Source organism: Dermacentor variabilis, chromosome 11 (genome assembly GCF_050947875.1).
Source record: "Dermacentor variabilis isolate Ectoservices chromosome 11, ASM5094787v1, whole genome shotgun sequence".
NCBI lineage: Eukaryota > Metazoa > Arthropoda > Arachnida > Ixodida > Ixodidae > Dermacentor > Dermacentor variabilis.
Genome location: NC_134578.1, coordinates 14,714,580 through 14,742,241, shown reverse-complemented (window position 1 = coordinate 14,742,241; position 27,662 = coordinate 14,714,580). Strand labels below are relative to the sequence as shown.

The window sequence follows — 27,662 nt, the reverse complement described above, 5'->3', positions numbered from 1 at the left end:
CCTTGGGATGCGTTGCAGAAAACGACAAGTACACAGCTCTCAACATACAGGGAGGGGGAAATGTATAATGTCCTAGAATGAAAACATGCACAATGAAAAGTTCACAATAAAAGAAAATATGGCCGCAAAAGAAGCTCCCAATCGGTCAACTAGTCAATAACAAATTCTAAGAAATGTAGGCAAAAATGCTGCAACTCTTTTGAGCATGCCAATCGTTGCTTACTCTATGGCCACCATCCGAGATTACAGCATGTAGGTCAATTCCTTTGAACACGATTACTACCACCCAATAAAAAGCGGGCGACACTCCAAAGGGCAAGGGCATTTGTGATGTACCCAAGTACATCAGACTCCTGTCAGGAGTTATCAGGAGTTACCTGTCAGGAGTCAGGGTTACCTTTGCCCTGTCAGATGTGAGAACAAAAAAATGGGTTTAAAATTTGTTTGCGAGGTGAACAATGGAAAATGACCCATTCTTTTTTTACACGTCCCCAACTAAGCAACAACTCAATTTCCAAGTCCACACAACCAGCTAAGAGGCGACACCCACTTATTGCCGATGCCCCTAGCATGCTTGGGTCTTGAGTGACCACTCAGAAAAAGAAGCCTGGGCTTCGAAACTACTTGCACCCGTCAGGAGTCTCCCCTGGAGCCTTTCCACAACAAGTTAGTCCCCCTCCCCAACCGTCGCACTGGCCACAAAAGAAAAACCTGCCCCACACAACAAGCACTGCGCTCGTAACCACAGCGCAGCTGCAGGCTTCAGCAAACAACAAGAGAGCCATTAGCGTCATGCCTTTGATCAGACCCAGCAAAAAACACGAAAACCAAGAAAACAAAAGGATGAATGCCAGATTTCCAATGCACAAATGAAAACGACACCTGGCCCCATCCTCCACAGAGCCGCCGCTTGTCTTTTTCTCACCACAGTCCATGATGAACAGTGTCAACGAATGAAACAGATATGGTGGAACCAGAGCCACCAGCAATGTAGCAGCCCCGAGATCCACGCTACAGCAGCAAAAACATGACCGGCATGGTGTTTCTCATCCCCCCTTTCAGTGCCCAGACTTGCTGCACCACTAGAAACCTCACTACACTCATCTCCCCCAAGACCGGTGGCAGTGGTCGCTCCACACCTCACCTCTCGCCCCGAAAAGTGTCACGTGGTTGAGAAAGGGGGCTGAAAGGGGAGGAGAGGTGTCCATCTTCCATGGAAGCGCACGTGAGAGGGGTTGAAGGGGGGGAGTAGCCAGGGGAGGTAGCCATGAGCCGGTGCGTGTCTACTTTCGTGCGGGCGGAATCTGCTGCATGGGCGCGTAGCCACCACCGGCCGCGTACGTCTGCTGCTGCTGGTAGTACTGGTTCCACTGCTGTTGCTGCTGCTGCTGCTGCTGCTGCTGCTGGTTTTGGTAGTACTGATTCCACTGCTGCTGGTACTGCTGGTACTGCTGCGGGGTGGCCTGGCCGTAGGCCGCAGCCGGCTGCTGCTGGGGCGCCGGCGCAGCTTGTCCGTACGCCGCCGCAGCCGGTGGGGCGGCCGGCTGCCCGTAGGCCCCGGCGGGTGGGGGCGCCTGCTGGCCGTAGTGCGGCTGCGGCTGGGGCTGCGGCTGCGGAGGCGGCGGCTGCCCGTAGCCTGCGCAGGTAACCCCGAAAAGCACTCGCACTGAAGGGGGCAGTCAGGAAGACAGGGGGGGAGGAGAACCAGCACCAGCGCATTCACCACGGCTGACGTCTGGGCTGTGGTGGCAGGGGCCAGCCTGCGTGGCACAAACACAGCCCCCCATGTGGCCATACACACCCGCAACTGAGGGAGGAGGGAGGGGGAGGGGCCAGGCACTTCACCTAGCACAGCATGCCTGGCCGCAAGCTCTCTACGATCTTCCAAGACCAGGCAGTTTCGTCGCGCAAGGAACGTGCCACGGGTAAGCATGCGCAACACGTGTCACGAAAGCCTTCATGTTCATGATTCTTGCTGAAGTGATCCGACTAACATGTCATCATTTATGCAACTTCCTTGAAGAATTTGTGTACTTTTGATTTTTTGTACTCCGCGCAGAGGGGGGATTACGAGTACTAAATATAGCAAACAGAATGGGTTAGCGACTCTAAAAGAGTACTTTTGCAAGCAGGGCAGATGGCGTGCACAACATTTAAAATGCACTGACAAGTTCGTGCCCATGCCAAGCTTTGAACACTGCGATTGTAGTGTATTATTCCATTACGAAAAAAGAACCGTGAAGCTTTGTAGGGTGCCTTCGCCCAGTAGCACTGCGCAGCAGTAAGGCTGCAATGCCATCGCAGGTTAGCCCACATGCCTGCGTCGTCTGGTAAGCAGGAGCTTAAATGTCCCAGTTTTTCTTCTCTGCTTTAAAAAGAAAGGTTAATGACATTGTTCTTTTCGAGCAGTTACGCCTTCCACAAAAATCCTAGCAAAAACGTGCACGCTCCCAACATGCTTCATGCACCCCGAAAGCCTGCCAGAGAGAAAGAAGTTGTATCTGTACCTTGCTGGCCGTACGATGGGTACTGCTGGTTGTAACCGCCGCCATAGCCGCCGTAGGACTGGAAAAAAAATTAAATAAAACCAGAGCTTTTAGCCTTACAGCCAGCTGCACTGGACCCCAGCACTAAGCTGCGTACAATTAATTTCTGGAGGCTACATTTGGTCCCATTACAGGAATGAGGTTGACGGCTGTGTGAATCAAGTCCTCCATCTTCCTATTGCCACTCATGATACTGCGCTTAGATGGCAAGAATCCCTCGCACCATCTTTACTCCAATGTGAGTAATCATTGGCATTGTGTTTAAACAAAACTTTAATTCTAGGGTGTTAAATGTGAAAAGCATGATCTCATTATGATACATACCATAGTGGGGGACTCCGGCATTTTTTGTACGCACTTTTTATTGTAAGCACTTTTTATCAAAGTCGAGAAATACATCTGAAGGTAGAATAGGCTATTTCAGAAATATGTTTTCGCAAGAAGTTCCTTAATGCATTTATAGCAGAAGCAACGTTATTGGCAATCAAAGACACCCTTCGTGGTGCTTCTGCTCCTTCTTCAATGATTTGCACAGTGAAGGCTAGGGCGGAGCGGGGTGTGCCCACAATGCTCCACCTACCGATTGTCACCGTGGTGTACGGTTCAAATTTGATTTGTTTACGTAGACACCACTATTTTCGATTTTGACGCCTACGACGCGCTGAACGTGCCAATGCGGTTGTCCTCGGCGAGCCGCAGCGCACTCGGCCAGTGAACTCGTCGCAGCACCCCACGGTGGTCGCGATATCTACGCTAAGTAGCAGACCGTAGCTACATGCAACTGCAGCGTTTGGTTTGTGCCTAACAGGGCTATAGTTCGCGCTCGTGTTCATGTATGCACTCCTGCCTGGCTGTGCTACGTTGTGCAGACAGGCAGACAGGCAGGCAGGCAGGAGGCAGGAGCTGCACCAGCTCAACCAACGAATAGCAGCCCCATCGAACTTGCGCGTTTTGAAGCACCATCAATAGCTCATTATGAAGCGAAGTCTGCCATGGCGTCTACAGGCGCTATGCAGGCAGTTGCAGCCATGCGTCGATAGCCTGCTTCTTTGGGAAGTACGTAATTATGAAATATGCTTACTTCAGCCTGTTTATTAAACTGTGTAAATAAATATGCACATTAACAATAGGAAGAAGCCCAGTGATCCAAACGCACTTCTGGATTGATGTCAGCTATTGGCCACGTATGGGGATGTGCTATATTAGGGAATAAAGCCCCCAGAAAAGTGCGAGGAGCAGGCTAACATTGAAAAGAGCGTTCAAGAGAACGGTGAATTGACACACTTCACTTGCAAGCCCCACACACGAGGCACGACTGCAAAATTTGGCCGAGATGTTCACAGCAACGTATGCTGCCTGCGGACAGTTTTTCACCAAGCCTGAGGGGTGGTTCAGGGTCCTATTAATGTGCATCTGAATTTAAGCACATGAAGGCCTGTGCATTTTGCACCCCTTCAAAGTGGAACTGCCGTGGCCAGGAGAGAACATATGACCTCGAGCAAAAACAATGACTACATGGTGGGTCAGGTATGATGTTGAGTCAAGCCAACGGGGGGGATGATGGGCAATGTATATATTTGCCAAAACTTTGTCCTTCTGGCTTGAAACGACCTAATTGATCATCTTCAAACATCAACAGCACTACCAACGCAACAATTGACAATGATTATGCGGTTTCGTCGAAGCTCACTGCCTGGCTATGTTGGGAAACTACGATTGCTTGGAAACTTATGAAGATAAAGTGTAAAATATAATGGAACAAGATAGTCCGAAGCCCCCAAGAAGCTCAGGCAAATCCTTGTGCCACCCATTGTTCCCATGGTAGCTGAACAATTGCAGCACCAAAGTTCTTGTCTAGCCATTCTTTTAGTGAACTCCAGTCGCCAAAAGTTCATGCTCACCTGCTGCTGGGGTGGCATGTGGCCTTGTGGTGGTGCGTGGGGGATTGGCGGTCCGCCCCGGCCGCCCCCATAGCCTCGAGGTGCTGGGGGCCCGCCCCATCCTCCTCCTCCTCCTCCTCCCCCCCTTGGGGGTGGGGGACCACCCCTCCTCATGTCTCCACCCCCGCGCATTGAGGGCCCCGGAGGTGGTGGCGGCGGGCCACCACGGCTGCCCATGGGAGGGCCCGGCGGTCCCCCTGGGGGCCCGCCCCGGTAGCCGCCTCCTCCTCGGAATCCACCCCCGCCACGGTACGGCGGGGGTCCCGGTGGTGCACCATAGCCTGCAGCAAAAAAAGATTGAGTAGCTTGAGGTCTCAAAATTGCACAGCAAGTTGTGAATGACGGCACACTGGAGGAATACAGGCACATACACACAACAAACGACACGACGCAATGTCAAGGTCGCTCCTCGATCGGCTGTGCAGCAGGGGGCAGCACTCAGCCTTACACTGGTGGCACGAGTGTCTATGCCGAGCAGCTGTGCGTAAACACTGGCCTGAATGGAACAGACAGTAACCACCAAGCCTGACTACATAACTATCACTGTGCACTGACAAATTCCGAGTTGCCTGACGGTGCGACAAAGAGCGCCTAGTCTACACTCTTCATTACGCTAGCATTTCGAGATACAGTCGACAACCGATAGCTCGTAATCCAAGGGGAACGTAAATAAGTCCGAACGATCGAATGTCCGAAGAAAACGAACGTATCCAAAAAAAGGTCAATTTATTTACGCTTTAACGCCCCGTGCAAGGAAGATGTGGTTGATTCGTTGCTGCACGCACTTGTGCTTACGTAAAATCAAGTACGTCTGTATTTCTGACAGTTTCATGCTGTCGCTCTATGCCGATGCAAGGACTGCAAAGGCTCGAAAGCACACGACACATCATCACCATCATGTGAGTCAGAGTCTCTGATGGTGGGAGCACTTGCTCAATTGTTTTGTCATACGAAACCGCGCTATCAACGTCTGCAAAGCCCCGAAATGTAAAAGCGGCAGAAATCGGCACATGGAAGCCTAGCAGGTCACCAATGACGTCTGCATTTCAGCACGTTGTGGTAAGCGGCAGGTTCAGGCTCTTCAATTGTGAAGTCATTCCAACTGAGACTCTAGACTCTTTAGGAGTCCGACTGCGAGGGCACCGTTGCTGCCATTTTACACAGCCCGTCGAAAACTTCACGAGAAAGATTTCTTGTAGCCAGCAGAGTGCTGTCTGGAACACGAACTAAACGAACAAGCACCGAATAGCGGAACGCTCTCCGAAAGGCAAACCCAACAAACAAGATGGTGAGAGCAGGCCATGCACAGGGTTGTCGGAATGTGACGATTGCGATGTTGATGCGACCTATAATTCAGACAGAGCCTCCAAGATTGGCATTTGCAGTTAAATCTCCGAGGTATAGTGCTGCGACCAAGGCAAGGCCTCGGGGACTACAGTCTCATGTGTAATCTTGGAGAGATAATTGATGTCTTGTCGAGGTTGCCAGAGGAGATCATGGCGGCAGAGTGTGTATGCTACAGCCACAAACGGAGTCTGGACAATTGAATGTACAGCTGGCAGCTGCCCGAAATATTGGTCGTCTTTACACAATAGGTCTATCGGACCATTGGCGGTGGCGTGAGGCTGCTGGAATTACGGAGCATATCCGGATTACCAGCGCCCAATTTCTTGGTTGGTGACTGTACTACAGTGGACTCTCTTTAAATGGAACCTCAAGGGAGCAGGGAAATTGGCTCCGTTCATCAGGAGTTCCATTGACTAATAGACAAAGCTGAACAAAATTGCATGAATACAAAACCAACCAACCACGAGGATGGTGTTCCGTTTAAGAGGCAGTTCATTTTAGGCAATTTCAGTCTTTCGAGATCCCACGCTACATCCTTAGGTGCAAATGAACACCTCTCTCGGGCCTCAAGGTAATTCTTGCACCCTTGAAAAACACCCGAGCACCGACACACACGCACTCAACTCACCCCTACCAGGTGGTGGTGGTCCTCCACGGAAGCCAGGACCGCCAGGCGGTCCTCCTCGTTGGAACGGTCTCCGTCGGTCAAATCCACCTGCAGTAACATGCATTACTACTTGCAGCACCACACTTTACTGTGTCCTGGTTAATGCACAAACAACATGGCACCAGAAGTAAACAGATCTTTCACCAACAGCCATTTCATTCAGCACTTCGCCAGGCACACTACTAAAGTCATTTCTTCAGCTCCCTAGTAGGTCTTCTGATTCATCACGCTGGACTACCAAGGACTGCCCGAGGCACAACTATCAGCCATTCAGCGTAGGCATACGCTTCTCGTACAGTCTCGAGCAGTACAGGAGAACAAATCAGAGATGCAGTCTTGCTTATCCAGTTTGCTGGCCTACTCTGTCATAGTTGGGAATGCTTGGGTTGCCTTCACTGCAATTTTTCGTGGCTTCTCACTTTTCAGCAACAGCGTCTCTCATCAAGGCAACCCATCAGGGCCTTGTCACAGAATCCATCTGTATCTCCACAAAGTAACGCAGCGGATGACAAATCGTAAAAAGAAAATTGCCATCCACCTTACGGTAGCACAAAGCTACAAAGGATATCTAAGAATTTCCTCCGAAACTGAGGAACCCTAACAGATTTCATTTGCAGCTTCATGCTACTCCAACACATAATGGCATAACTTTTTGATGAGGACAAAGCCAAAGAACAGACAAGGAAATGTGCTTGTTCTTCAGTTTTGTCCTCGTCAAAAAAGTCGCGCTGTTATACTCTGAACCATACACAGCCACTTAGCCCAATCTTTCGTGCTTACGAGAAGCGCACAAGAATTTTTTTCTTCCTTTATATAACTTCCTTCACGTCGCAGAGTTCCGCAGAGCTCATCTACCTTGTTCCTGATCACAAACAAGGTTGCCAAGGCAAGTCACTACAACCACAGGACAAAGAATGCAACCAGCCAACATGTCTTCAGCCCCACCCCCCCACACACGCGCACAAATTGGACCCTCAGCTGCTTTCCCCTCCCCAAAAAGGAAACTGGACTAACCACGGAAGCCAGGCCTAAAACCTCCACGGTCGCCACGGTCACCACCGCCGCCATAGCCACCACCACGGTGGTTGTTGTCGAAGCCACCTTGCCGGAAGCGCTGCTGCGGGGGTCCGCATGCCGCCCGGCCTTCTTCGTTGTACTTCTTCACGAGGGGCTCAGCCTCCTCGCGTGGCAGCTCCGTGAAGATCACCTCATCAAACAGGCTCCCTGGCTCGGGCATCACGAAGTTTGCTGCACACACATAGCGAGGCCCAGAAAGCGGGGCACGGCAGACTGCTGTTACCACCACACGCGTCAACATCACCACTAACCCCGCACACACGCTACGTACGCTGTTCCCAATGCCTAGAATGCAAGCTGCATGCCCTCATGCAAGGTAAAGTGCACAGAAGCAACTCTAAAACGGGCCAGTATAATGCAGCGATTCCTCCTGCTCAATTCTATGCCTCCACAGACAGTTCACAACTGGCCAATCCCATTGATAATGCTATCTGACCACCAATGAGGCATGAAACGGAGTGGCAATGGAAGGGAACTGTTGCACTATCCTGGCCCGGACCTCGTGGCAAGCCTACCACTGCACGACAAGCATGCCCGAACTACGCTCTAAAACTGCGAGTACCTCTAAGTGCACACACAGACGCACACACCCTCAACCGACAGGTGGAGTTTAATTGCACATTTGGCGACACAGAACATGACAGTCAATAGACCAACAAGAAATTTGGGTTCCTAAGATTGGAAAAGCCTCGCACAGCCAAGATTTCCCTGGGACCCTTCCTCCGTGCAACGCATCAGATCACACTACAGCTCACTGCGATCCAGAGGCATTCGCACGAGACCGTGAAGCTTGGGCACCCAACTCTCGGCTATGCTTGGCAAAGTAAGTCAAACCTCGTTATAAACAAGTCACATCAGACATGAAAACACCTTTGTTATATCCAATTACATGCCGGCATCAACAACAAACTTTCCAGACTTGCTTCACTACATCCTACATTCATTGCATGTTGATGTCTGCCACAAACATTCCAGATTTACTCTGTTATATCGAGGTTCAACTGTGGTGGGGGAAGGTGGGTACAAAGCTGCTGCCACTGTTGCCTAGGGGCGCAGATGCCCTACCGGGTGAGAGAGAGAGAGAGTAGACGCGAGTAAACGAACAGTGTGCACCTTTCATCTCAAGGACGGCAATGTCCGGCACGTCCTTCCCTTCCTCCTTTTCTCGCTTTTGACACCGCCTGAGGAACTCTTCATCTGTGGGCACTATCACTACGGCCCGACGCTTGAAGCCCTCGAAGGGGCGCATTTTGCGCCGCTGTGCCGTCGGGTACACATTGGTCTGAAATGAGGCACCACGCAAAAAAAAGAGAAAGCCAAAACACCCCGGGGTCAGCCATCATCCAGCCGTGGGAGAGTCTGGGGCGCGTACACATAGGCGCGAGACAGAGGCGAGTGAACGCGGCAAACGGGATAGCCGATCGGAGCGGTGGTGGACCTGCTCCCAACTCACCTGGTCGAGGATGTAGTTGCGTGGCGTCTTGGAGGCCATCTCGAGCAACTTGTTGAGACACTTGGTGGACTTGTCGATGAGGACGTCCCAGCGGCCGGAGTAGTTGCGTTTTCGCGGCAGGCCCATCACCTACGACAAAGTCGCAATCCTTACACACTGTGCACAAGGCCTGCCAAACCCCGTCATTTGCAATTGTGCTTGCAAGCAACTGGAGCATTTACATTGAGATTCATCACAACAAAGCCTCTAGGTAATGACGTTGATCCCTGCCCCTGCTGCCTGCACGAATTGCCTTAGGTTTAGCCTTTTCCCGGAAGCCAATCAGCAAGTGGAATTCCCTCACCAATGTTACTGTGTCAACCACACTAGTCAACACATTCGTAAAGAGGGTTCTTTGGGGTTCTTCTTTGTAACAATAAGACATAACACTATCAGACCTGCTAATCTTGGAATTTGAAAAATAGCATTGTGGAAGCCAAAAAAGTACTAAACTTTGGCAAGTTACACTAAAAAAAATGGTCGACTAATCAATATGTTGACGGTTTATTAAATACTCATAGACTGTGCTGTAATTACATTAACAGGCACTCTGTTCCATAGCCGCATCAACAATGATCTGTGTCCCAGACAGGCAGTTTGTGAAGTTCAATAATAAAATGTGCATGTAATGGAGGTTGAAAATTGGTTGGCATTGTACATTCCATCTACAAGCTGGGTCGCTGCTGCGCGGGTTGGTTTGTAGAATCGATGGCAACGCAAAAATAGCGCTACGAACGATCACTCAGGGACTCCATTTGTATCATTCTTGAAAACTGGCTTTACTCTGAACAATGTGCAAATGAAAATTTTTTAAATCTTCCGCACCAATACAAGTCATAAAACTTGGCAGATATGCATTGTGAATTTATTCTCGGTGTTGCTGTTATTTCTATAAATGCACAGTTTTATGATAAACTTCTGTGAAAGCCCTGTGCAGGCTAATAGTATTCGTAAAGAAAGTAAAGGACAAAAGCGGATTCATTTCAGCCATCAGAACAACAAAAATGAAGCCAGGGCCCTGCACGAAGGCAAGCCAACATCCACTCACCTTCATCTTGTCGATGATGTTGTTGGTGCCGAGGATGTTGTACTTGCGCTCGGGGAACTTGCCCGTGTACTCATTGGCCCACGTCGTCTTGCCGCAGCCAGGCAAGCCACACATCATGATCATCTGCAAATGACAAACGGTTTAGCAGAAGTTCAATCATAAACCAAACATGTTATTTAAATTATCATTCTAGTAATGGCATGGAAAACATGCAGACATGTGTAACTGGCTAATTATATATGGTTATATTGAATATTAGGTCTATTTTTACTTGCTAGCTTGTTTTGCTCTTGTTTGATACGTGCTTCCTTTACTTCTTGGGAAAGGTTTGATAAATATCAACTTGCTCAGATTGAGGTAAACGGGGTATCAATGGCTTCTGCACAATTTAAATAAATCCAATAAGACCAAACTTGCTGCTCTGCCTAGCCTTGTGGGGTCTCAAACGGACTCCATGCAGTAGTGCAAACTATCACAGGGGCATTCATTGAACTTTTCCTACACCAATCACAACCTATAGAACAAGCCGATAGGCAAATATTTGGCCCCATGCTGTATGTCGCGTGCACGTATGTAGCTGTTTGCATGTACGATCATGCAAATAGTGGTGCATTCCTGCAACAGTTTTCATCCATTCTGGTGTCCTGCTGCTAAGCCTTTCGCAGGACAGCCCCGCAAACAGCCAGCAAATGCGCAAAATGTCAACGCAGCTGGCCGACCGAAAGACAAGGAGGCACAGGCAAGTAACCCCTCCGCCGTTGGGTGGCGTTAGCAGCAGAACACTCGCGCCTTATCTCGTATTAATCTGCAACCACACTGACTGCTACACGGAGAGGCTGGATTACAGGAGGCACGAGAGCCATGCGGGGAAAACAACCTCAGGGGATGAACGAGAGCCTCCTGATGGAGTAAACCTAAACCAAGAGTTGCGATACTTCGCAAGGTTGATTCTGGTCGACCTTGAAGTCTCGCGACTCGTTTTACAGACAGTCATCGCCTGTAACATTGTGCCACACACACGGGCAACTGCAGTGGTGTGCGAACCTACCTCGCACTCCGACTTCTTCTGTGGTCCAACTGTTCCACGTATCCTTTCGTCCAGCGGTACACAGCCGATGAATGTGTAGCTAGTGTCGGGCGGCTTGAACCAGGGCTCCGCCTGGAACATGCATGCCAAACAACAGGCACAATTCGAGTCACACAGTCGTACCTTGTTTTGTTCAGGAGGCCTGAAAACATCACTGTACTTCTTCAGGCATATGCGCAAACGTGGGCAAAATTAATCGTGATCGGGCTGTCTGCGCCGAAAAGTGCTTTCATTGGGTCCGCATTATTATTACTTACAGCGCACACTAAAAACACACACGAAGAGTAAGTAATAATAATGCAGATGCACATACTTTCCCACCCTAGCTACAGTACTATAGTTCATCAGGTTCGGCACAATAAGCGTATGCACAAATCGGATCGGGTATAGGTGAAAAACACACAAGCGTTATGCTCCTGATAGCCCAGCTAACACTTTTCCATCAAAGTTTAGTGACTACAAGTGCATTCACAAGTAAATGCAGAATGTGCTCTTTCCCAGTTTCTCTTGCTGAGCATGACATTTTCGCTGCCAGAATACTTATCTACACCTTCCAGTGAACAAGCATTCACTTCAGTGTAACCAACGTCTCAAGTGTTGCATTTCCGATTTTATTATAGCAGTAGCATACTCAAAAAAAAAAAAAAGAAAGCACAGCCAGCCAAATTTCTATATTTGCTTCGTTGTATCAAATAATTTTGTTACCACATCTTTTAAAAGCCAAACGTTTTTTTTATGCATACAGTAAAACCCACTTATAACAATATTCAAGTGCCACAAAACTACTTCTGCTATAGCCAATTGTTATAACCAGGTTGCATGAAAGAAAAATCAAAATGGGGGATGGCATAGCTGTTCTGAGAAATCTATAATGGCGGGGAGGCCTGTCCTCCTCCCCACCACCTTCGTCTATCCGGCTGCCAATTGTGTTGACACATTTAACTGTTAAAACTCTGCTTCCTGCACACTCCGATTGCATGTTGTTAAGCTGCAGCTGTCAGCATTTAAGAATGGCACTGCTACAACAACTGCAAACGGGGGTCACGGGCTGCAAGTGACGAGCTCCGCCGAGGCATCGCTTTGGTGGCCCCAAAAGGCGCCTTTTAAAAAATGTGGGAAGGTCGCCGAAGCGGTATCTCAGCTTGAGAAATCCGGAAGAAGCGCTGGGACATGATCGCCACAAGCGAGTCGCCATGTACTTCCCACTGGCTTGCACGAGAAAACCGCACGTCTGTTAGCCTTGCTTGCTTTACGTGAAGCTTGCCAACATCCTTCTCCAACACATCCAGGTGCTCCACGTAGTGAAGCGGAAGGTCCCCCGCAAATCATCTAAAGGACCACCCACGGGGACAAGGTTGAGGCAGCCTGCCCTACTGCGTCAGCACTGCCGTTGTGGCCATCACTGTCGTTATCCAATCCAAGCCCGTTCGCGACTGCCCCATCGGTTAGAAGCACTTCATTTCCAAATCTATAGCAGTGCGCCTTCTTTTCACCGGCAACGTCGAGCATTGCTGATGATCAGCGGGCGTATCAGCCATCTTCCGTTTCGGCGGCGAGTCAAACAAGGTTGAGAAACAATGTGGCCAGGAATGGCTTTGACGCAGCGAACGAAGACAAACACGAGCAAATTAATCCGCTATCAGAATTGCGTACAATGAGGGCCATATAATAAAGAACCAACTGCGAGGGCCCAGTGAGCAATCTGGAAGCTGCACCGGCAGTGTTGTGGGCGCAGTTGCTGCAGTACATTCGTGTTTCGGAGGGGTGGAAGGGCGATGGGAGAGAAGCACGCGACGGCAGTTGGGGTGGTGGGCAATCGTGCAGCAGCTCACACTTCACTTTCTTTTTTCAAGGATTTCGCATTCCATTACCTTTCGGCACGGACACCCAGCAGCCAGACTTGGTCGTTATAACTGACAATGCGGCATGGGGACACAGCAGCAAGTGGGTTATTTCCCAAAGAAAACCTATAGAAGTTGATGGTGCAGCAAATTTTCATTGCTATAATCGATTACTGCTAAAACCAGCATCGTTACAAGTGGGTTCGACTGTAAATACGGGCACACATCTTTTAGGCGGGACCCACACACAAGTCAACACTTTTACCTGCCCCTCCCCTCATGGGGTACTCACCAGCTGCCCAAAGTTGCACTGAAAGGCACAGTTCTTGGCCAGGACGTGGGGGAACAGCGCTCGGCCCTTGAGCATCTCCTTGGAGACCTCAAAGGCTGTGCCGAGGTGCCGGCCGTTCTTGGCAAACGACAGCAGCACGGGGTCGCTGTCCATATCCTGTTGAGGCGAGAAAACAACACGAGAGGAAAGTTTGGCAGAAAGCACCACTAAAGATGTTGGGAATCTGCTCCCAGGTGGTCAGGTGCGAGTAGAACATTGCTGCGCTTTGGCAATCGCTCCAGCTAAATCAGCTGTTCGCTAGGCTGTTACTTGTTGCACGGCCCGATGTAGCGGCATAGCAGACGGCCCCCGGCCAGCCAGAGCAAGTGCCAAAACATCAAAATGTTCTGCTCCTACAAAACCACCTTTTGTGTCGTGACTTCAGTACACACACCTCACCTGGGAAACAAAACCTAATCCAATTGGAATCTGGTGCCATACTGAATCACTAAAAACATTTGGCACTCAGCACAGTTATCCAACGAGATGGCATTATGAAACCCAATCTGAAAAGCCTACCACAAAACAAAACAAACCGTGCCCCCGACAAACTTCAAAGCAAACTTCATGCAAACCGTGCCCCTGACAACAACCATTAATAGGAGTAAAAGGCTGTAGAATACCGTACCTTCCAAAATATAACTTGCGCCTCTGTGCAAGACACTCCCCCTCGTCACTTTGAGACTTTCTCAGAAAAAATTCATATCCACCACATGTGCAAGACTCACTCATATGGTCAGCACTACGGAATGTGGTCACATTCACCTGTACACTCATCGCAAAATATCTTTGCAAAACCAGAATGGCACAGCTGTCAGTGCAAAGCAAAGCTCAAGGAACAATGTTTGCTTTGCGTTTACACTCAGTCACTCAACACTTATGAGTATACCACGGGTAAACCGCGATGTGGTTTGACCACAAATCAAACTGCACTGGCACCCGAGCTTTCAAGGTTCAGCTTTACAGCTATGCAGCTGCACAACAGCTGTAAGCCCACAGCACTTTGTACTTGGCAGTTATATAAATTTTGATGCCAATTCTGGCCACGATAATAAGGCAACTTAAGCCTGCGAGCCAGTGAACTTGAAAATTCGTATAATTCGCCTAACTCGACACTGAGGGACAGAGGAACAGCACGCATTCCAGGTGTACACACGCCTTTGATCCAAGATTATTTATCTTTACAGTGTCTTTACACTGTTTTTACATCAGCGACTGTTTCAGTGACTTTGCTGTTACCAATTTCGCCTGCTTCAGGAACCTGTCCAAATAAACCTGCTCAAAGCAACTGCAGCTCTTGCATCTAACTGCACTTCTAATGGAAGGTTCAGGGACAGACGAACGAAATATTTCTGGCAACAGGGGTAATTTGTTCTTCGCAAAACTTGACACGGCGTTCACAAACACATAGAAAGGGCTGAAATTTGTACGCATTACAAGGAATTCGGGAGGTATGCAACTTCCCAAACATGCCAATGCTTTTCCGACGCTTAGCTAGGAAGTAAGCCCACTCACTGCCATGGCCAGAATGACGTCCCCTTCCGCAAAGGGTTCCCCATAGTCCTTGAACTTGCAGTCCACCGAGATTTTGCCTGTACCGCCGTAGCCGTACGACAGTGGTTCCTCACCTGCAGGAAGGGAGAGGTGGTCTCTTCACACACCTGCAGCACAGCACTCCTAAACACTTCCACGGATGCATGCAGTGTACTGTGCCGTATGAAGGCGTAACGTGCGCATAAGACCCATGCAAACCCATTTTCTTAACAGAGCACTCAACAAATGTCTAAATGATTCACACCAGGTTCCAATATCCTGACCAGCCAGCTTTTTGATGCGTCATCCGATATATCGTGTGGTTAGACATGAGTGTACTGAATCGGAGAGGCCAAGCTAAATGCAATGTCACCAGGATTTGACTTTCCGAGTGAATTAGTATATTGCCCTCCGCACACTTTCCTTTGGTAACACCCATGAACAGCATCCTCGTCTTATAATGAAGTACACAAGTTCACGAATCGAGTACACCACACAGAGTGGGCCGAGACAACGCTGTAAGCCGATGACTGGCCCTCGCATCCGCGAGGGTCACCCCAGCAACACTGGGGGCACAGCAGCGTCGCCGACACTTACCCAGCTGCATAGACGCATCTTCGACGGAGAAGCCGACTCGAGCGACATTCGGCGTGGGCTCGTCCGAGGGCAAATGCGAGACATCCAGGTACTTTGTGATCTGTTTGAAAACAAAAGCAAAGGCACTGGCATGACACCATCACCATGCACAGAATAGCATAATGCCACATGCAAACTTTTTTTAGCCAGTATTCGTTCCATCAGATTATCAAGGTTATCAAGCTGTCGGTCAGCACAAAACATCCCCCTAAACCATCCGAAATTTTTTCAAGGCTTGTTCAGACTATGCATGCATTGGGAATCGCATTGATTGCAATGACTGCACGGGTGCCGCAGCATAGCCTGCTAAAAGCCTGCATGCACATGAGAGTGACAGTGAATGCCATCATTTGACTAGGTTACATGCTACAAGGCGTACAGCTGCCCACATGGCACACTTTCAACGACAGAGGTGAACGGGATCGACTTGCCTTTGTCTCGAAGCAGATCTTGCCCTTGTTGACGCCGTAGCTGGCCCTTGCCCCGGCCCACATGAGGCCGAAGCCATGCTGACTCAGGGACTCCGCCTCATACCGGCTCTTGTCTATGCTCAGGTTCAAGTCAGAGTTGTCTGCACAGAGAAGTAATGTGCAACAATTGACAACAGAATTTGTTCGTGGCTCAAAAAGATGAGCCTGCAAACGAGACGGGACAAGAGGAACAACTCGACAGATGCTCCATGGACAGAGCACCTGTCCAGTTACTAGCCCAGCCGTCCCGTTTTACTCTACCTTTTGTCTTCGTGTCAAACTACATTGGTACCAGACTTGAAAGTACCGCACTACTCTTTTGAAACACTCAATTCTGGAGTCAGGTGTAGCTGTGAAGCTGTAGGGTGTAATGCGGCAAGGTTTCACCAAGAAACTTCTGAATGCAACTGCTGCATATATCCTATGCATACAACAAGCTAGGACACTTCCCTACAACACACACTCGCATTGTACAGCAGCATACTGCAGTTAACTAGTTCATTGCAGAAGACACTATTTTTGTATCCCCCTGTAAGGAGGTCATGCAGCATAACAAAACCAAGCCAAAACCATCAAAGGACGAGTGTCAAAAACCAGCCTACAGCTTCCCAGCAATTAGCTCTACTGGTCAATGTTACAAGGAGTCTGGATACTGTGATGTGCGAATATGTTCGAGTGCACTCGGTAGGTCTTCAGCCTCACAATGTGACAAGACGACAGGCACACCGACATGTCTTTCTTGCAGCTATGGCTATACCATCAGACATGCTTTGGCCAGCGTTAAAATGTAAAGTACTGCCTGTTCTGCAAAGTGCTTTATTATGGATCCCTCATTCACGTGCCCCTGCTTCAGCACAGGTACGCTGCGTGCGGTGTACGTGCGACGCCGATTCTACTTTGCCTAAAGTAGGCTCGAGGGGGCTGGAAAACAACACTCACACCATCACTGGAGCGCTTGCACAATTGCAATCATAATAAAGAGAGAACACAGGTGGGTGGCAGGAACAGAACACTTACACGTATCGAGCGTGACCAATGTCAGGTCGAAGGTGTCCTCCGGAAATTCCTCAACTTTCACTTGCGGAGACCTTGCCCTGCGTCAAGAAACAGCTCTCATTTCAGCATACGGAGGGTGCCAAGAAAAAAAAATGCACAGACGAGGACAATCAATTCGCGCAAAACAAAGCACTACAGTGAAACCTCGTTGGTACGAACACCACATCAACAACCTTTTCAGACTAACGAGGTTCTTCAACTTCTGTGTCATGTCAACAACGCCTCAGTATCTTTATTGTTTCAGAATAACAATTTGCAGCACTCTCCTGAAACTCATTAAACCTAGGTTTCAGTGTTTTGTGGTCAAATGAGGTCCCAACGGTTTAATTCATATTGGCAGATCAAAGTCAACACTGTACTCAAATGAGGCAGGCAGCGTACCTTTTGGTTAGAAACCACTAATGTGCTTGCTACACAGGGTTTTCAGCCCCCCATGCGAATTCTATCCATGCTGCCCCTTTTCGAGTTGTCTCATTCAAATTTCATTTATCCACAACCGTACACAAAAACAAAGCTTCAATCACACTCAAGGAAATAATCATGGCTACTAACCCCATCGCTCAGAAACGACCAGCATGCATGTAGTCCAAAATATAGACTGCGGGAGCTCCCCCAATGTTATCAGCTCGGTGCCACTTCTACAACACAAGGGTTCAGCCAGCACAAAACTGAGCTTATCACGAGGTTATCACCCATGCATTGTTGCTTCAGCCGTCCATTACCTGGTGCCTGGGAGCCTACAATGGTCACTAAAGATAAAGGTATGCTTATCCACAGTACCCCCCCCCCCCATTCCCTGCACAACTAATTCATCAGACCGCATTACATTCAGTGGCAACGTAACTTTAAAGTGACGACTTAATTCAAGAACACTCGTTGAGCATGGCAAGAAGAGATACCTGCTCTGCAGATAGCAAGGTTTTGAACACGCAAGCTAACAATTAACTTGCTATGCAATTTTAAACAATTTGCACAGAGCACATAGAGACTGACAACATGTTCTTAGATCAGCGGCATTGCTGTCGCCGATTTTGACTGCATCAGGAAGTTATATTGAACAAAACTTTTGTTTGGGCCAGTTGCTTCATAGCTGAAAACCTTGACAAGCAGCGCAAAAAGCATTGACAAAGAAGAGTACACAGGACAGGTGCAAACTTCCAACTGCTACTCCAGAAGCCGTGTACAGACAATTATAGATGCCCAACATCAACAAGCACCAGAAGTTTCCACAGAGTATCGCTTTTACCGTTAATAAGTTTGCAACTATCAATTGTCAAAGCGCTGAGACCATTCAAATTGCACTTGTCCGATTTAAAACCTGCAATGTAAGCAAAGCAAAACTGGCAAGGGTGGACAGAAATGCCGATTAACAGACCCTCTAGCTAAAATTGACAGATTGCGAAATGGAGGAGAGGGGGAGGGGGGCATTTAGATATTCATTGCATGAACTGTAGGTGTAAACCAATGTTCAAAAGCACTTTAAAAAAAGACAGATAGGCTAGAAAGGCAAGTGTATGAGGTTTATCGCAATGCCAGGTGCACAAGAAGATGCATTTGCATGGCTTCAGTGTCCTTGACGAAGAAGGAACTTTGTTTCCTGAATGGAAATGAGAAACAACAATTGTGGTCTATGTGCTTTACATTCAAGCATTTCGTATTAAAAATACCACCCATGCAAGTGTGCTGTGGCAGTATTTTACGCGATTTAAGTGAGCAGAAAATTCATTTAGGAAATGTTTGGATTTTGTTAGCATTACACAGGTTGGTAATAGAGGGATTAACGTTCCCACAAATTTTATTAATGCAGGATTGCAGTTTAGGGGTATGGAATGCATTTATCATATGGGCATTCGCAGGGGCTACGAAAATATTTCATTGGCTTGGGCTTACATCATCATGGGGCTAGACTGTATTGCATGCAAGACCACAAGCACGCCACTTACCTATTCCTCTGTGGGCTGGGCGACCTCTTTCGTTTGCCTTGCTGGACGGCGTTATCTGCGCAGAAGGAACCAAGGAAAGCCATGAGGAACTGTGCAAGGCGACTTGCCCGATGGTAAGGAATGACCCCACGTAACTTTAAACTATGGTGACCGACATTCTATATACCCCAGACAAGTAGGCACTTCTTTACATTTTCGTTCAAAGACCCAACTGCATAAAAAAATGTGCGACTTGTGCACAAGCTTGAGGGATGCGAACTTTAAGGAGAGCTTTAAGGACAGCTGCTCATCCACCATTATTTGGATTCAATGCTGTCCTAGCAAGGCTGCCTTGTTTGCCAGTAGCTTCGTCAGAATAAGGAGGCCCAATCTGGCCATAGAATTTCAACAGCGGCAGGTCGGGTTGGGATTAAGTCAACTTGTGCATTTTGGCGCAGCCGATTCAAACTGAAGAGCAGCAGCGCGGTAATTTTGTCTATACTGTCTAAAATGCCGTTCATAGAACCCCGGGCTTTCACCGAACCCAGATTGGGAAATGTGGCGAATCGAGAATGTTGGTACATATCCGAAGATGCGGTAGCGCAAAAAAAAACACAGGCAGAGACAAGACAACAAGGACAAGCGCTCGTGCTCTTCATGGTTGTCTTGTCTCCATCTGAGCCTTTGTTGCGCAGCCACCTCTTACTGGCACACAGGAAATTATGACATATTTCTTGACGATCTACGAATCTGACTCAGTTCAATATTTTCCATTAAGGCTCAATCACACTGGCGACTTGAGGAGGTCGTGCGACCATTTGCAACTGGCAACCAAAAAGCGACTGAGGGCGACTAATGCTCACACAAGCAAGCCTGGCCGAGCGCAACCTGCAAGTCACAATCCCGGAGGTTATCGTTTTCGGCGAGAACTCTAAAGACCTGCGCAGGTCATGCTCACTTTGCTGGTTTCACGTTCGGGCAACAGCCATGGATTGTTATTAAGGCAAAGAGGAAGACGTCACTGTGCTGATGTGCTCTGCCGTGGTGTCAGCTTTGGCAGCGCAGAAGCCTCTGAAGAAAAAGCGACGCTAGTCAGTGTGCCCATACCTACTTTCGCAATGAAGGACCACACATGCAAGCCGCCTCCTGCTCGAACTCTGCGCACATGACGAGGAGTATTATCAAGAGCAAGTTGTAATTTTTAGTTTGCATTGCGTGGGAATCAATGCAAAACTTTCGTGCTTTCTTTTACTGCTGTTCACCTTCCTGCGAATGCTATCACTTACATTTGACTCAATGGAACTGCTGCACCCCAGCATTCAGAGGCAAGACACCAATTGCATTCCTGTAGTTTTCTATGGTGGCATGGACTTAAGTGTTTGATGCGGCGCAGGAGGACACCGGATGAAAACACATGTTGGACGTGCCAGTGATTCATTTCGCAGTTTTGCGACGACAGTCGCACGGATGAAAAATCGAGCAGCAAGTGACTAGCCCAAAGTAGTCGCTTTTCGAGAAAAGCGACCATTTGCAACAGCCTTGGTAGCACGAACGCTGTCAGTCGCCGGTGTGAACGAGCCTTTAGTCTCCCTAATAAAAATGCAAGAACATCTGCAGCCACAAGCATGCAGATTACACAAATCCATGCACCAGCGCATCATTCACATGGTAGCTCAACAAGGGCAGCGCCAGCTTCCCCTAGCAGTTTCTTGTAGGAAACTACGAATACTGCCACAGTCTGTTCTTGCCACCTCTTCAGCTAGCACTGGAACAAGACACCTGCCCCTCCAAGGATGAAATGCAACCACGAAGTTGCTCACCCCTGCTGGCATCGCCTCCGCCCAGCTCCTCCTTGACTTGTTGCTCGCCATTCACTTGCACAGAGGCAGCGTCGGCCGCGGCAGCATCCGTGTCGACAGGCTCCTGTTTCACCTGGACTGGTGCCGTGTCCCCTTCCTCCTCCATGGCTGGGGTGCCGTCTTCCTCTTCCTCCAGCTGCTCTTCCTCTTTCACTTCCTCCTCCTTGAAACAAGCCGGGTAGGAAGCACAATGCATCTCAATTGCACAGTAATCAAGTACCTATGTATTGTGCACTTTTGACTCACAGGCTCAAATACATGCACAAGTTCATAATTGGCTGCACACATTACGAGAAAAGAGAACCTTTTTTTTCTGTCATTGCTGATAAAGTGCAGCAGGTCGATTGTTTCGTTAAACATAACAGTGCCTCAAGAGAACTGCTTCTCGGCATAGTTATTACTTGACGAGACATATTTGCTGCAAAGAGGACACACACAGAAAGGAGAACACTGAGAATAATGCAGGCAGATGCCCAATGTCGTCGGGCAGCTAAGTGCCGGCCATGTTCTCATCAATCTGCCTTCCTTTTTTGTGCACATCCTCTTGGAACCAAATTTTTTCTTTGCCAGTAGCAACACGCAGTGCCTTCACGTCAAATAGAAATCCACTGAGTATGCGGAGGGTCCCATTGACAGTAAAGCCCCTCCATACACGTTTCCGCTGACCAGGTTAAGTACCGCCAACCTGCCCTCCTCCTCCACGCTCCTCTCCTACTCACCCCCTTAGCTTCCGGCGTCAAGCGGAACTTGCGTAGCTGCAGCTTCCTGTTCCGAGTGGAAGTGACGCTTCGTTTTTTAGCGTTGTTTACTTTCGCGCCGCTGGAGAGGCTTTAATTGCACGAGCTGCGGTTGAAACTGAATGCGATTCCATCCAAGAACCACCACCTACTGTAACCAGTGATCTGCTCGTGTTCGCTGCTTCGCGTCAACCTGCGACGGGTTGTGGCACGAGCGACAATGTACAGTGGAATGTAGCGCCTGGGCGCTTGGAGACCACTGCCATTTTTCGTGCATTTGGACAACAGCGACCGCGAACTACTGCTTCAGCGGAATACAACAGCTTGTCCCCTTTGCATTCGTCTTAAGGAGACTGCCACAGCTCTGCTAAGCACGCACGGGCGTCTCACCATCGTCTCCGCAGTCAAAGCGGAAATTCCCGCAGCGCAACTCCAGCAAGCGAAAACGCCGGAACCGGAAATCTTTAAACCGGAAATGCCGGAACCGGATTTAGTGTGAGGGGAAAAGGCGGCGCACAACAAAGGTTGACGCTACTTAAGAAAGCGGCAATGACGCGTAGATGCAGCGGCTTTAATTGACAGTGCTGGGTCTCGACCCATCGAGCCCCAGACTTACCTGCTTGGACGAGTCGTCGTCTTGATTGCACCCGTCGTCACCACTGCCACCCTGGTTGGTGGCCGAACTCTGCGACTCGTCCCCTTCGTCAGTGCTTGTTATGGTAGCACCTGGTCCTGAGAGGACACGAAATTGTGAAGAGAAGCTACTCTGTGCAGCTAGACAGACGGAGCCCCAAAAACACTCTCACTAGGCAGGGTACAACTACAAATGATGGATGCACAGCAGCATAGTCAACATAGAAAATGCAGCTACTCCAATCAACCACAAAGCGAACAAACGCAGATTACACACTGTGGGAATCAGTTTCAAGGCTAACTGCAAATGACCTGTCACATACACTAAATTGGCTATAAGTGTGTAGTACATGCCAATGAAACAACCCTGGCAAAGCTGCAGTGTTGGTAATTGTCCAATTTCCCAATTAACAGCCCTTAAAGTAACACCAAGGCGGATCATTAATGCACGTGGTAATGGTGAACAAATACGACACATATCCCAGACCACAGTCCAAGATTTTCAGCCCACCACAGGCCCCACCTAATCTCTGAGGCAAGTCCTTAACGTTCCAGGTCCCATGTCATTTCTGACGAGCCTTAATTGTGCCATCTTTTTTTTAAGTTTCAGTACCAAAGGAACATCTATTTTCGCTAGCTCTACGTGAGGCATAGACTCCTACTTCAAAGGTCAAATTTTGCACGGATGTTTTTCTCTATCTGCAGTGGTGAGTATGGTCAAGAGAATTTGAGCAGATTTTGCAGCAGTCAACGATGATTCTCAAGGATAACCAGCCTGACAGTATTCATGCATGCCAAAAATGGTTTCAGAGAGCAAGCATACATCATTGCAAATACTTTCCAGTAAGATACCCCGTGTACGAGGCCTCTAATGAAAAAATTACAACCATCACGGGCACGAACCAAGCTGATTTGCATCATCGAAACATAAAATACCGTCCATCCCCAGCAGTAAAGCAAGCCACACAAAGGTACAAAATACTAGAGGACATAGTCACAAGTGGTATGCTGGATGACCACTTTTACTTTTGGGCCTAAAGTCGTCTAGCTAGTAAAATGGCTAAGCTACAAATCTGCTGTGTGACAAGCGCACAGAGATAAACACGACCAAACAAAGGCGCTAACAGCACCAAAGGGTGTAAATTTCAGCATGCCGAGCGTGTGTTGTTGGTTGAGAAACACCTCTCCCACCAAGGCTATGCCACCAATGGGAAGTACGAATGCAGGAAATGCCAAAGCAGAATAGACTGAAGCGCACACGGCTAGGCCCAACCGAACTCCATCCTAAATCTATGCCGGTGCTGACTTTCCCAATTGCGGACATGCGCTAACGCGCACAGGATTGGATTAGCTCAGTGATCCTCAAGCTCATTTAGCTTGATGAATTGCAGGAGATGTGACTGCACCCTTTGCACAAGGTGGTGGTGAATGCCACCCATCGTTCACCGTAACGCCTCTTTACCGTGGCCTCCAAGAGTGTGCAGCATGGCTCGTCTTGGAGCAGCTTTTCCCATTTGTAGCACGGATGTAGCAGCTTTAACAAAATGCAGCAGATCAGAGCAATTGTAGCAGCATTCCCACCACTGTATCTGGAACTAGGCTTTTTTCCACAGCATTCAAAATTTCCTTAGGCTTCAACGACCCAGCATTATGACAAATTAGGATGCCCAACATCACTCTTGCTGCTGGCCAGAAGTTCTTACTGCTGGAATGCAAAAAAAGCAGCGGCGATGTGTGGTCATGCACAGAATAGGAGAATAGCCCTTAGTCTACTGTCAGCAAGTTCTTAGAAAAAAGAACACTGTGGTAGTGCCAATATCAACGAACTCCTAAGTGTACTACAAGTACAGCCGATGTTTCTGCAAGCTTGACGCACAGTGAAAGCTTCAATGTAACCAAATATCATCCGCAAATTAGATCCTTACCCTGAAAGCACATAGGATGCACTGCTAGACTCATTTCATTTGTGCAGGGGTCCCAATCTTATGATTCAATCTACTAGTTGCAGTCGAAACATAAAAACTGCTTGTTTACTCAAGGTGATTACTAGGCCTCTTTCACACCGACAACTGACAGAAATTGCACTAACAGGTTGGTCGCTTTTCTCAAAAAGCCACATTTTGGACCAGCCACGGGCTGCTAAACCAATCAGATGTGCAGGAGCAGGACCTGTGTACATGCTGGCGCTTATTTTACATTGTGATGGCATAGCGAGAGACACTTCAGTGAGGTGACCAGTTGGTCGCACTTGCCGATGTGAACATCGTCTTGATTTGCTTTTCGTTAGATTACCAACTCCTCACATCGCTGGTGGGAATGAGCCCTTAGTCTCATCTCGGGCCAAGGTCAAAGAATTAGGTATGTTCTGTCAGGATTAACGAGAGAGACCACAACGTCTTGTTTTGACACTGCGAGGACTACACCGAGCTGTAAAATTGGTTATTCCATTATGCAGTTGGCACCACAGCATTAGCCCTCACGATGCACTGTCGACGTAGGATGCTACAAAGGCCCAATTGTTCATTGCACCACAATTTACTACTCCACTCTAATATGGGACGTGATGATAGCGTTGAGAGACGCCAAGCAGACAATTCATTTATATACTCCTTCGCCCTTACTACTTGCTAAGGAGAGTGAAACGAACCGCTGAGAAAACGAATAATGAAGTGAAGCCCCTCTGTCTCATTCATATAAACGCAGCTTAAGGTTGTTGCATTAGTCCATCAAGTGCGGAGCATCTATTGACAGAACGGGAAGAAGATGCCACGAAGACAACGCATCACAACGGGCATTCGGTGTTCCTATTAGCTAATAGGGGTCCTGCAGCTTCCACCGCGCTGCAAGGAACTATGCAGATAAGAGTATAGCAGGCCAGCACAACCGCACATTGGAGACTTTCTTTTAACAGTCTACTGCACTTAACCCAAACAAGCCTTCTCTCGAAGAGGGTGGCGATTCCTGGTTGATTTGCCTTTTAAAGGTTCTAGCTCAATGCACCTTTGTTCCGAAGCGTCCGACGTTTGCTCATGAATGGCCCGCGTTTGTGGAAGCTAAACCGCTCGAAATTTGTCGTCTGTTCGGATCTGATCGAGGCTGTATACATGCGGTAGGCCAAACACCTGCAGTGGTACGCCAGAAGCAAGACGGCACTCTCATCACTGAATATAAAGCTTTCAACGGACACATTTCGTAAAACCAAGATTGCCCGGCGCCTCAGTACCTCATGGAGTGCAAACACGTGCACGGCATGACTGGCCTGAAATCGTTCCCAGCGCCCTACCAAAGACTGTAACGGCCCTGCCTTCGTTACGTAAGCAAAACTTTTTTTCTAAAGAAAAAAAAAACGCGTGCTTTATCACTGATCTCGCAGTGAAGAGAATCCAGTTGGGCTCAAGGCCGCAAAGCGAGCGGCGTTAGAACTCCGAAAGTAGAACGAATGCACGTGACAAAAGATGCACGGGGACATTTTCTTCCGACGCGAACGAACCCTTGCCGCCAAACGAAGTCGTCCGAAGCGGGCAGACGCAACTTTCTTTGCCGATCCGATGAGCGGTCGAAAAATGGCGGAAGGCGAGGCTGAGGCTTCGGAGCCGGCGCACCTGCAGCAGGCCTCCCGTGTTCTACGGGATCACGCTGGGCCACCATCGCAACTCACTCGCCACATTCGAACGCCACAGGCCACGGCAACGATCTCTTGTAATTACGCGAGTTCGGCGACACAATTCTGGCAGAACTTTTAAATAAAGAAACTCAATGATCGATAACGCGCCGGCACTAAAAAACGAAAAGAAAAAAGCATATAAAAGAAGACCCCCCCTAGAATCGAATTCCCCACGAGTACCTACCTCACCGCTGTGCAGTTTGCAACGAGAGCCTGGGATAACATTCGCGCCAACCCACAATAGCTATTGTAGCGGGCAGAAATCAGAGGTGATTTAAATACGCGGCGCTGGCTACACGGCGAGCTAGCGGCGCGCGACCAACGCAAACGCGATTCTAGAGGCTTCCGGCACCGGCGAACGGCCATGCACAATCAATCCCCGAGGAGGACCGCTCTGAAAAAAAAGGCGACCTCTCATCATAAAACCTGCTCACCGCCAACGGTCTCCCAATCGGGGGGGGGGGGGGGGGGGGGGGGTTTGTATCAAACTTCGAACACCGGTGGTGGAACACAAAGGAGCGACTGTGGCAACGTGAAAGCTACTCGGAACACCCCAAGCGGATGACCACGGCGCTGACGCTGCCTAGCCACAATCCAACCGGTAGTCGGCAAAGCGCACGCGCGCGCGCGCTCGGCCACTTCACCCACTCAGGAACACGTTCGACGCAGTAACTCACGGCGAAACAAACAATATCATCGCGCAAGGCCAAAATAATAACAAAACCATCGGGTTAGGGAAGCACACAGACTGAACAGCAAGTGCTGAAATTTCGAATTGGCGCTCGCTCCGCGAGAAACCGGCGTGCATGGAAGCGAAGTGTGACGGCGGAGCCAACTTGTAAGCTCGCTTTGTCAATAGCAGCTGCGAGCAACACTGGTTTCGAAAGAGACAAAACTTACCCCGCGCGCTCTCAGAAAACGAACGAGAGCATCCATCGCGAAGTAGCGTTCGAAACACACCAGATACGCGGGTAGCGAAGACCCCCTACCCGAGTGCTCGAGAGCCCTAGGCTGCTACCTCCACTCGACGGTGAGCTCTAAGCCTAACGAACAGCCGCCGAAGCCGGTGCCATCTCACTATGAATGGACGAAGTACAAGGCGACTGCGACCTCGCGATCCAAGTTCGCCGGGGCGTACTTGACGCCCGACTCACCAGCGTTCCCTCCGGACTCGCTCGAATCGATGGCATCCTGCAGACGTTTAACGAGCACCGCTTTGTTGCCCTTTGTATCTAGGCCTCGCGCTTGAAGCTCTGCCTTCAGTTCGACCACCTTGAGTTTGCCGATGTCCACATCACTCATCGTCGGCGCTCACGGGTCCACGGTGGGCACCACGAGAGGAATAGCACTTCGGCGACGCTCCGCGAGCAAGGGCCGTTTTTTGTGTCGCGTAGCGTTTTTGTTTACGAATGTCGCTTCCCGAGACACACACACGTCTTTTTCAGAAAAAGAAAATGGCGGCCAACGAGGAACCTCGTGATTGCGCCGCGCTTTTTTGAAACGAGCACCCCGATTGGCCGCTCTGCACGCGCCCACCCACGATCAGCCAATCACGGCGCATGTCTCAACAGAAAAGCGCAGACGCTACATTTTCTGCTGCGCACGTTTTCTTGAGTCATGGACCTAGGTGGCGCCTGCAATCAGCTGTCTTTTTTTAGATTTTAAACCAGCTACAACATTTTTTTTTAATGCTTAACGCATTTAAGTGGCTTTATAAGACACGATATAATCGCTCGTAGTAAAATGTTGTACTCACCACTGAATAGGTTGTACTTA

At 49.0% G+C, this 27,662-nt stretch overlaps 1 protein-coding gene across 4 annotated transcripts; it reads right to left on the bottom strand.

Moving 5' to 3' along the window:
• Positions 1-1,144: 1,144 nt before the first annotated feature.
• On the bottom strand, positions 1,145-27,360 carry LOC142563110 (heterogeneous nuclear ribonucleoprotein U-like protein 1). 4 transcript variants are annotated; one of them, XM_075673639.1, is made up of 18 exons: positions 27,041-27,360; positions 22,206-22,321; positions 20,814-21,015; positions 19,015-19,069; positions 17,033-17,109; positions 15,977-16,116; positions 15,507-15,606; positions 14,892-15,004; positions 13,338-13,493; positions 11,166-11,276; positions 10,118-10,240; positions 9,031-9,159; positions 8,691-8,859; positions 7,515-7,748; positions 6,468-6,548; positions 4,448-4,767; positions 2,508-2,565; positions 1,145-1,636 (listed from the first exon to the last, which is right to left on the bottom strand). In XM_075673639.1, the coding sequence occupies exons 1-18, from the start codon at positions 27,186-27,188 to the stop codon at positions 1,284-1,286; spliced, it is 2,685 nt and encodes an 894-aa protein (XP_075529754.1). In that variant the 5' UTR covers positions 27,189-27,360; the 3' UTR covers positions 1,145-1,283. The 4 variants fall into 4 exon arrangements, with proteins under 4 accessions (XP_075529754.1, XP_075529752.1, XP_075529756.1 ...); XM_075673637.1 differs by having other exon boundaries at positions 6,462-6,548; positions 27,041-27,359; XM_075673641.1 differs by lacking the exon at positions 27,041-27,360 and adding an exon at positions 26,321-26,462 and having other exon boundaries at positions 6,462-6,548.
• Between the last annotated feature and the right edge of the window lie 302 nt (positions 27,361-27,662).

Bases quoted from the DNA above. Each gene is read 5' to 3' on its own strand.
- LOC142563110 (XM_075673637.1), bottom strand. From the start codon at position 27,188: ATGAGTGATGTGGACATCGGCAAACTCAAGGTGGTCGAACTGAAGGCA. The intron at 10,241-11,165 runs GTAGGTTCGCAC...TGTCATTTGCAG, and splicing joins AGAAGAAGTCGGAGTGCGAG to ATGATCATGATGTGTGGCTT. The intron at 9,160-10,117 runs GTGAGTGGATGT...ACTTTGTCGTAG, and splicing joins ACATCATCGACAAGATGAAG to GTGATGGGCCTGCCGCGAAA.